The following is a 10,854-nucleotide window of genomic DNA, read 5'->3' as shown; positions in this document are numbered from 1 at the left end:
CAGCTGCGCCGCCTGCTGGCTCGTATGACGTATCGCCGGGACAATGACGCTGCCAGGACATGACGTCACCGAATGGTGCGTTCAAGTGCTCTTCGTAGATTCACGTTTCCACGGTGATCAAGTGGATTTCTGTGACAGGCAGAGGTACTCATCTGCGCTGCAGCAAACATATTCATGTTCAATTCAATTCAATTCAATTCAATTTGCTTTATTGGCATGACTGTCAGGTGAACAATACTGCCAAAGCGTCAATTCAATAATAAATAAAAATTAAAAAAAACAAAATTAAAACAAAAACATATACAATTCATTAAGCAAATTACAATATATAGATATTTAAAAAGAACATGTATGTAAATGGAAGAAAACAATAAAGAAGTAATTAATGTTTGTTGTGTCAATAAAACAAACAAACAAATAAAAAACAATTAATAACAATATATTGCAATATCAAAGGATAAATGTAAAAAACAACAACAACAAAAAAACATGAAGTAGAGGAGTAAATAAAAGGCAGCTATTACACTTTATTTAGAAAGTTCAATACTGTAGTTACAAAAACGTGTTCAGATTTTTTATTACAAAAAATTCAATAAATATATTTCACAGTATAAAAATATAAAAATAAATTATACAACAAATAAAATGTAAGGAAAAAATGAATGCAAACAAAAAAGAAAAAAACAATCAGAGCCTATTAAATAATTGGAATACATTTATATTTTTTGCCAATTTATATTTTTTTGAGTTCAAAGTTTTCAATAATAGTCAAATATGTTTTAAAATCAGTATCTTTAAAAGTATAAAAGGAGGGTATTCTTTTATGCCAAATCCTTCTATGGATATAATATTTTGCTAAGATATTAGTTTACTATAAACAAATATGTCTGACAGCTAAAAGGCCAACATTTTATGACCCTGTTTCTGATGAAAACAAGCTAAAACTTTTCATTTTCTCACCTCATGCGTTACCTGCCAGGTAAACTTCCTGTTTCATGCTAGCCCCGCCCACCTACGTGATGACGTTACTCCAATGAGGACGTCCAATTCTGATTATTCACAGGGAGGACTCAAGACACATTTAATTCACCCTCATTGTTAAAGCAATTAAATAATGTTATCTGACCTGCCTTTCAGCCTGATTTACTATCAAATTTTGGTTGGTGTATTTTTATTAGTTTATTTTCTGTATATGGTTGTTTCTGCAACTGAGCCCCAGCAATGAAATTTTGGATTTTTGTGAAAATTTGTAGTGCAATGGTTGATAAATATATACAAAGTGTTATTAACCATCTTGCCATAACAAAAATAATTACTAAATAATATGATTTAATACAATTTATGAAGCATTTTATGGGCCCAAACACCATTTGTCTTCCCACACAACTGTGGTCTCAATATTGAGATACGTAAAATTAGCTAATTCAATTATAATATGACATTATTTCAAATGGAATTGTTTCATATACATATTAATTTACACCATATTCAAATTATTTATTTGTGTACAAATCATTTATATTAATTTTTTTTTCATCTAAATGTGCCTCTTATTAGTCCTTACTGCAATACTGAACAAATACCATAATACAAGTTTTATTCAAAGCCATATTAATCTAGTTTCCATGGAAACAGAAGTTAGCAGGTGAGCACATGTATGACAGGTTGGGCCGCCCACACAGGTGACCCTCAAGATTAAGAGAAACAAGGCTAATATCAGCTTTCTTTCTAAAGTATTTATTGTGTGTCCTTACCGTACAACTTAGTAATTGTGTATTTTGAACTACATTTAAAAAATAACTTAATATTACTGTTGAATTCATGTATATTAGATGCTAAGAGTCAAAGCTATCGTAGCAGATCTTGCTAGCTGCAATATTAGCAAAAATGTCCTTACCGCTGTTGATCATGAAAAAATCATGAAATCCCTTATTTTTAGAAAATGTGTTTAAATCAATATTTACAATGATCCACAAAGCTTGATGAAAATTAATTTAAATGTCTTTAAAATATTGTAGAAATTAAAAAAGTTAAATGCATAAAATTAGTGATGAAAACAATAAATATAAACATAAAAGATTAAAATCTTAACCACTAGATGGGATTTTGTGTACCTGTTTGTATGTATTATATACTCTGAGGGTTAAAATTCATAGAGGTTAATTTTTTTTGTTATTTTTGGAGAGTCAAAGTGACCTTAGTTGCAGAAACACCCATAAAGGTCATGTTTTATCTTTGACCACTGGATGGCGTCACTGTGCCTCCACACTGTGGTCGCAGCCCTCCAGAAAAACAGCCACCCACTGCAGGACAGCAGATGAATGGAAGTGAGAGTATAACCTTTTTTTGTCCAGTTTCAGAGATTAATATGTCTCCTTATGCTGCACATAAAGGTCACTGATCTGAACTGTTTTGCTTTTTTTTTTTGACTTTATAGGATTTTCTTTTTTCAATAATGGAAGATTTATAGCTATAAAATATGTAGTCAAGTCAAGTAATTTTTATTAGTATAAATCACAAATCAGGGGAAAAAATGGAAGATAGAAATGTGTTCATGTGTGTAATCATACAGTATAATTCATATACTGTGTTATCAGTAATTTGTTAACTTTTTATACACCGGTTAATTATGTTTCATTGTTACAATTGTTGACAGTGATGGTGTCAATGGTGATTTTCTTTCCGTCGACCGTGCAACTTTTGGTCTGGTTTGACGGTTTATATAAAGCATAAACTATAAATTATCACCTAATTCTGTGTTACACTTTTTTTTTTTAGCCAACCTCGTTCCAACTGATTACCACAAAGTTTTACACTTTTTTGGAGGGAATTTATGGTTAATAAATATCATTTCCATGAAATTACACCTAATTTTTTGAAAAAAAAAGAGCAGAAATTCTTAATTATTTTGACTATCAGTGGAACATAATATTGATGGATTATCACAAATGGGTATATGTCAAAGTTTAGTCAGAATATAATAAATATTATAATATACAAACCTTTTAAATGGCAGCACATAATGACACCTTTTTAAGCCAACTTCATTCCAACTCATTATCACAAGTTTTACACTACTTTTTTCTGTAATTTATGGTCAATAAACTTCATTTATATGAAATTATACCTCCTATTTGAGTATATGAAACCCCCCACCAGAAATTATTAATTACTTTCATCCACGTTATTTTGGGGCAATCCGATGAAAGAAACCCATATTTGTGATATAATGAAGTTTGAAAACGGGTCAAATTTGACCCGAGGAAAACAGGAAGGTTAAAGAAGAGAATAGCAGTCATATATTAAATACTTTTATTTATATAAAATACCAAAACATTTACTCAGCATCAAATTGAACATGAAGTACGACACACAGACTGCACAGTGAACTCTGTGAACTTTAAATAAAGTTGAAGGTAAAAGAAACAAAAAAACATACAAGCAGCCAGAGAGGAGGCTTCAGTGCGTATTGATTGTCTACAGCAGAGGACATCCAGGGGTCTTCTAGAGAAAAATAATAATGACACATAATTAAGAGAAAATAAGAGTGATTAGCTCACTGGCAGGTTTCAGTCTGTAAAGGGTCCTCCCCTTAAGTCCAACAGGAGTCCCCAGCTTCATGTCTGTTTAATCATAAGATGTCAGCAGATGTGCACTGTCACCATCCAGTGATAAAAATACAAAAAATGTGGGTGTGGTGATCAAAAAAACAGCAGCATAGACAAAAACAAATCATATATTCTCAGGAAACAAAAGAACAAAATCTTCATGTAACGTGTAACATCATCTGTGTGGTGGGTAACATTTAGGATGAAGCTGTTTTTATGCCCTGAACATTTATTGCAACCCAAACCCTGATGATCATCCTCTTTCTCTCTCTGGTAATCCACGATGGACCATCACAGGCCCCACCAAAAGTCCATTTTAAGTCTCAAACATCCAAGTCAGAGTCACTGTCCGTTACTGAGAGAAGAGTTTCTCCATCTGCGCGCTCGCCGCTTTCGTCTGGACTGCACTCTCCTCCGCTAAGTGACCGCGCACCGTCTGGACACATCCGATGGTGATGCAACCTGAAAATGAAGAGAAAAAGAAGTTAAGCCTATAAATCTGAATCCAAAGTGTGTGCAAAATGAATTAAATGGTTCAAATTGAACAGTTCTATGTTGTTTTGTTATTGTGTGAAAATAAATAACACAAATTAAACTCCTTAGCTAAAATTAAAAGTGAATCTCATTCTACAAATCACATTTCTATAGTTGTCCTTTATCTATAATGTTTGGTGATTTAAGGGATGATGAAAGGAAAGGAAAGGAAAGACTTGAACAACATCATCATTAAGATGGGGAAAGCATTTATATTTAAAGCTATAAAAAGACAGCAGTTAAACACTGATGTTTCAAAATGTTTTTGAAACATCAGTGGGTTCTGGAGAGGGATGTTAATAGAAATAAAGAACAGAATATCAATTTTGAGCATGGGTGGGATACTTTGAGTCAGGGTGAAGATTGGAGTTAAACAAAATTAATAAATAAATAATGTCGATAAAGGTCAACTAAAGGGATGTAAATATGTCCTCTTTTTGTCTGTATAATAGAATAGATAATTGTATAAGCAAATGTGTCTAAGTGGATATCTATATGAATGCGAGTGTGGATATAGACATATGTATATACTGTATGTATATATATATATGTATATATATATGAGGTTGGTTGTATGTATATGAATATGTATATGAATATGAACTTATCTCTTGACACTGCACTATTACAACGGGTAGCTTTTCTTTGTTTTATATATGTTGTTGTTGCTGTCTGTGTGTCCCTTTAAAAGTGTGTGTATGTATTCTTTTAACATTAAATAAATAAAATATAAAAAAAAATTAAATAAATTTAAAAAAAATTAAAAGTGATTGAAAACCATTGTCATTGTGTATGTGTGTGGTGAGCAATTTGCACCCATTCATGCTGGCTGTGCCTTCACCATTAGGATGGTTGACCCACACACTGACCCTGAAGCAAATTATAGTGTGAGAGAGAAGGAAGAAAGCTCGTCCAGGTCAGACTGACAGAAGGAAAAACAAAAACCTACAAGCTGAATGGCCGTGCGCTTTTACGCATGAATGGCCCTTTTACGCACAACCTTGGCTGCCTGTTGCGACGAAAATGGCATCAACGAGAGAGTGAAAAAGTAAGTGGGTGATCAATAAGATTAAATTTAGGACACATAGAGTTGCCTTGATTTTAACAGTATTTCGATACTATACTAAGAAAATTAACAGTTGGTTCCTTTTGGCTACTCAACAACCTGCATGTTTCTGCATGTGCTCCCCAAGTGCTCCACAGACTCAGACTCAGGAAATTCTTTGTCCCCCGAGCCATCAAACTGTACAACACCTGTCTAGGGAGGACGGGGACAAAGGAGGACGGTCTGCAGGACGGATAATAATGCACTATATTCACTTTTAACAGTCTCTTCTGCACTATATTCACTTTTTTAATAGTCGTGTATCACAGCTGTTACCCTGCACTATATTCAGTTTTAACAGTTTTCTTCTTCATCTCCTTGTATTTTTATATCTGGTATATTTTTATATCTTTTTGGTATATTTTTATATTTTTAAGAGCTGCTAAACTGTTTTTCGTTGTTTTCAATGACGATGACAATAAAGTCTCTATTCTATTCTATTCTATTCTATATTTTTTTGTACTTTGCACTACTAACTTTTTTACTGCCTTTTACTAACATGTTTTTGCACTATGGAACTGTGATGTTGGAAACTAGAATTTCCCTCGGGATTAATAAAGTTGCTATCTATCTATCTATCTATCTATCTATCTATCTATCTATCTATCTATCTATCTATCTATCTATCTATCTGAGGTACTGGAGTTACCCTGCACTATACTCATTTTTAACAGTCTCTTCTGCACTATATTCACTTTTTTAATAGTCCTGTATCACAGCTGTTACTCTGCACTATATTGCTTTTTTGACAGTTTTCTTCTTCATCTCCTTGTATTTTTATATCTGGTATATTTTTATATTTTTTTGTACTTTGTACTTTGCACTACTAACTTTTTTTACTGCCTTTTTACTAACATGTTTTTGCACTATGGAACTGTGATGCTGGAAACTTGAATTTCCCTCGGGATCAATAAAATTACTATCTATCTATCTATTTACCTATCTATCTATCTACTTATCCATCTATAACATCTATCTATCTATTTATTTATCTATCTATTTATTTATCTATCTATTTATTCATCTATCTATCTATTTATCTATCTATCTATTTATCTATTTATCCATCTATCTATCTATTTATCTATTTATCCATCTATCTATCTATTTATTTATCTATCTATTTATCTATTTATCCATCTATCTATCTATTTATCTATTTATCCATCTATCTATCTATTTATTTATCTATCTATTTATCTATTTATCCATCTATCTATCTATTTATTTATCTATCTATTTATCTATTTATCCATCTATCTATCTATTTATCTATTTATCCATCTATCTATCTATTTATTTATCTATCTATTTATCTATTTATCCATCTATCTATCTATTTATCTATCTATCTATCCATCCATCTAAAAGTTACCACCTGTGACTTATTCCCAGTGAAAGTCTCTGACCTGTTCTTGGCTGCAGCCGCTCGGTCTCTCTGTCTCCGGTTCTTGAACCAGTTCCCGACCTGAGTCGGTGTGAGTCCGGTCCGGTTGGCCAGCTCCCTCTTCTTGCCCGGGTTCGGGTACGGGTCCTGCAGGTAGAACTCTCTGAGCAGACCCCGGGTCCGCTCCTTGAAGCAGTGCGTCTTCTGCTCTCCGTCCCAGATGGTCCTCGGTAACGGGAACTTCTTCCTCACCCGGTACTTGTCCACCGGTCCCAGCGGTCTCCCCCGGAGCTTCTCCGCCTCCCGGTAGTGCGCCTCCAGCCACATGGCCTGCAGCTTACCGTGCGAGGCGCGCGTAAAGCGATGCGTCTCCAGGATGCGGTAGAGCTCGCGGAAGTTCCCGGTGTGGAAGGCGACCACGGCGCGAGCTCGCTGCACGGACTCGTGATTAGAGATGGAGTCACGGCCGTCTGCGGTCACCGGGAGCGACCAGAGGAACCGGGCCAGACGCTCCACGTCTCCGGTCTCCTCCAGAGTCTCGCACACGCTGGCGATCTGCGCCGCGGAGAAACACATCCCCGGGAGAGCCATGGAGGAGGATGAGGATGGAGGAGGGTCCAGATGAGGGGTCCCATCCAAGAGGATCCGGGATGATGAGAAAAAGTCGAGAGGAGATCTGAACACCATCTGGATTAACAGAGTGGAACCAGAGTCTGACAGAAAATGTGCTGAAAGTCTGACTCTTTAGCTTCACCTGGGAGTCAGGGAGGGACTCTGAATCTGACTCCTCATTGGACAATCTGGTGCTGATGCTGGGTTGTCATGGCAGCGCTGTCAATCAAACACAGAGGATTAATCTCCCTCCTTTTACGCACAAGCTGGACACATAGGAAGACTTCTGACTCTCCAAACCATTTCACTAAACAGGAAACAGAAGAATAACTTAACTTAAAGGGACTGTTTGTAAGAATCAGAAATGCTTGTTAACAGCGACACCTGTGGCCATGAAGTCAACGACAGTCAGAGTCCTGTTGCTCGCGTTTGCTCGCTCTAAATAGACATGAACGAGCATCGCTCAAAACAGTGAGGCGACACACGTCAGCTAAAACCACAATATCACTCTATATTTCAGCTGCTTGGCAGTAATGTTAGCTGACCAGACGAAGGTCTCTCCATGAATCACTTTTTTTTCACAAATCCTAGTGTTGGCTTTTCCTGCTTCAGCCCCGAAGGCTGAAGCAGGAAAAGCAGGTCGGTGCAGGGGCTGAAGCAGGAAGATAAATGTTATCGTCTCCTGACTGCGCGAGCAGGGAGACACCGGCATCCGGTCGGTAACGAGACGATAACGTTTCTCGCTGTGGAGATTCATCACTTCAGGCTGACATCACTTCACAAGACACGGGAAACCTCTGTTGGTCTGGAGGAGCTGCAGCATTTATTTCTGCACAAACGTCCACTGTACATTCACTAGATATTCTCAGAGATAAACTAACTCTTCTGCAGTGTGGAGTGTGCGCCCTTGCACGTGAGGTGGAGTGAGAACGAGCGCATTGTGTGAGTGAAGACAAGCAGGCAGAGGAGCGGTCTGAACAGCGCAGCCACATGTTAGCGCGCATGGGAAACTGACTCGGTAGATTTAAACCTGTAAAAAATGTAGGCCCTTTAACTTAAGGTGCCACTTACTTTTCCCGGAGCTTTAAAACAGATTTAAACGAGTAGAAGTAATAAAAAAAAAAAATAATAACCAAATAACAAGAAGACCTTAAACAGAGAAAAACAGACTGTGATTATGATGATGATGCATCATATTTAAAAAAAGAAAGAAACGAGGAAAAACATCTTGAATCAAAACTGACATCACCGTCTGCCATCAACTAAATCTCATAAACTGCTTGCATCATTAATAATAGCAGTAATGTGAACGGTGTGATTGTGAAGCGTATGTTTCTCTAAGTGGTCTCCCTCCACTCTAATCACTTTCTAATCACTTTTCTATTCTCTAATATCCATAAGTTCAGAGATAAGCTCCAGCTCCATTCTGTTACCTTGGATTAGCATCAGGACTGCTAACATTAGTCTAATAGAGCAGCATATTCAATCAGCATTAACACATTTTGGTTGGCCTGGACCATATGCTGGAGTGTTGCACCCTTAGTGCAGATTTAGTGTGAGTGAGAGTGTGAAATATGAAAAAAAAACTAGATATTTTTGGGCTCAGCAAACAAAAACACACATTTTAAATTATTATTATTATTATTATTATTATTATTATTATTATTACACATACTCCCAAATGTGAGCCCCAGTGCAGATGTGTTGGGCGTGAAAAAGGGGGTCACCTAGCTCAAAAGGGTTAATGCCAATTAGTCCAACAGACAGATGTCCCCGCACGGTGGAGTGAGGAGGCGTGTGCCAGTTTTTCACCCCAGATGATGCATGGCCGTGGTAATCCCTCCCTTCTTTATTCAATCAAATCAAATAAGCTTCATAATAATAATAATAATAATAATAATAACAATAGAATTGAGTGTATTGTTTCTTAAAGGGGGACTCCACTGAGGAATTGAAAATCTAGGGGTGTGGAGTTAAAAAGCGTTTGCTCCTCATCCCTGCTTGAGGCTAGCATCTCGAGGCAACGTTAACAAACACTAGCATATCGCAACTGAATCTCCAACCGAACTTTTGATGGTCGAGTTGCATTGTGGGTAATGTAGGTGCAAGGTTTTGATAAGAGAGAAGAATGCACAAACACAGGACTTTCATCCAGGAGACTGCTGTTCATGTCCCATTGAAACCACAAGTAAACATTAACTTTACGCTTGTTATGTAATGTTACATAAGAAAGTCCATTAAGGGCAGTTGTTATTTATTTCCGATAGTTACGTTGTTACAGTTGTTGCAGTTGTTGCAGTTGTTATGTTATGTTGTTACGTTATTTCGTTGTTTCGTTGTTACGTTATATTGTTACATTGTGACCTTGTCACGTTATGTTGTTACGTTGTCACGTTATGTTGTTACATTGTCATGTTATTATGTTGTTACATTGTTATGTTGTTACATTGTTACATTGTTACGTTGTTACATTTTGTTGTTACATTGTTACGTTGTTACATTGTTACATTGTTACATTGTTACGTTGTTACGTTGTTATGTTGTTATGTTGTTACGTTGTTACATTGTTTTGTTGTTACAATATGTTGTTACATTGTGAACTGGTCACGTTATGTTGTTACGTTGTTACGTTGTTACGTTGTTACGTTATGTTGTTACGTTATGCTGTTACATTGTCATGTTTTTACGTTGTTATGTTGCGACGTTGTTACGTTGTTACTTAAACACAAACCATGATCTTTTTCTAATCTTAACCAATCGATTTACAATGTTAACCACGTGGCATTGTGCGTTTCTGCAAGCGTGATACAAAACGTATTTATGAAGCATAACTTTTGAATAAGAAACGTTGACATTCAACATATCCGTGGTTTGCAGAAACGAACAATGCCAACATTCTTTCTGGTAACTGGGTTGTCCATTGGTAGTCCGGCAATGTTTCCGGAGTACAATGCTAAATTGGTGAGATACTCTGTTAACACTTTAAACTAACAGTACAACCCTACAGGCACATTCACAAATAAAGTTGATCAAGGGTGATCGACTAGAACAGATTTCGCAGCCAAGAAAGATGTTTCAGTGTCAGTAAAGTTTCTCTTTTTCCCACATTCACATCGAGTGGCTCATTCGGCTCTACTCGAGATGCTTGAGTCTCCAGAGGGTCGCAGCATGTTTCTCTGTGTGTGTTTTAACAGCAGAAACAATGGGAAAACACACACAACAGTCATGGCCAGGGCTCCTCCAAGTTGAAAAGACATTCTTCTAATTGAAGCAGGAAGGATGAACGAAACATACTCGAAGTGTGTGTGTGTGTGTGTGTGTGTTGTGGTGATGAGGGGGCGAATGTGTCGTAATGGTGACAATTAAGTTAATTCAGCTACATCTCCTTTCAGCGACAGGACAATTAGCAGGGAGGAGGAGGAGGAGGAGGAAGAGGGAAAGTAGGGCTGGCTAAAAGCGGGTGGATGACACTTCCAGGGTGGCTGGAGAAAAACAGCGAGGATACGAAGTGAATCGCCTCCTGCGTCTCCTTATCCCCCGTAAACAAAAGCCCTGCTCCTAATTAACCTCTCCACTGACCTCCACAACTTAACACTGACCTCTTAAGC

At 36.8% G+C, this 10,854-nt stretch overlaps 1 protein-coding gene across 1 annotated transcript; it reads right to left on the bottom strand.

The window, feature by feature from the left end:
* Positions 1-3,336: 3,336 nt before the first annotated feature.
* six3b (SIX homeobox 3b) lies at positions 3,337-7,527 on the bottom strand. The gene is made up of 2 exons (XM_037754039.1): positions 6,657-7,527; positions 3,337-4,070 (listed from the first exon to the last, which is right to left on the bottom strand). Exons 1-2 carry the CDS (start codon positions 7,319-7,321, stop codon positions 3,932-3,934), a joined length of 804 nt encoding a protein of 267 aa, XP_037609967.1. The 5' UTR covers positions 7,322-7,527; the 3' UTR covers positions 3,337-3,931.
* Between the last annotated feature and the right edge of the window lie 3,327 nt (positions 7,528-10,854).

The sequence above is a fragment of the Sebastes umbrosus genome, chromosome 20, assembly GCF_015220745.1.
Source record: "Sebastes umbrosus isolate fSebUmb1 chromosome 20, fSebUmb1.pri, whole genome shotgun sequence".
Classification (NCBI taxonomy): domain Eukaryota; kingdom Metazoa; phylum Chordata; class Actinopteri; order Perciformes; family Sebastidae; genus Sebastes; species Sebastes umbrosus.
Note: the sequence above shows the minus strand (reverse complement) of the source record. Positions and strands in the feature narration are given on the sequence as shown.

Bases quoted from the DNA above. Each gene is read 5' to 3' on its own strand.
- six3b (XM_037754039.1), bottom strand. From the start codon at position 7,321: ATGGTGTTCAGATCTCCTCTCGACTTTTTCTCATCATCCCGGATCCTC. The intron at 4,071-6,656 runs GTCAGAGACTTT...CTTCATTTTCAG, and splicing joins GCGGCTGCAGCCAAGAACAG to GTTGCATCACCATCGGATGT.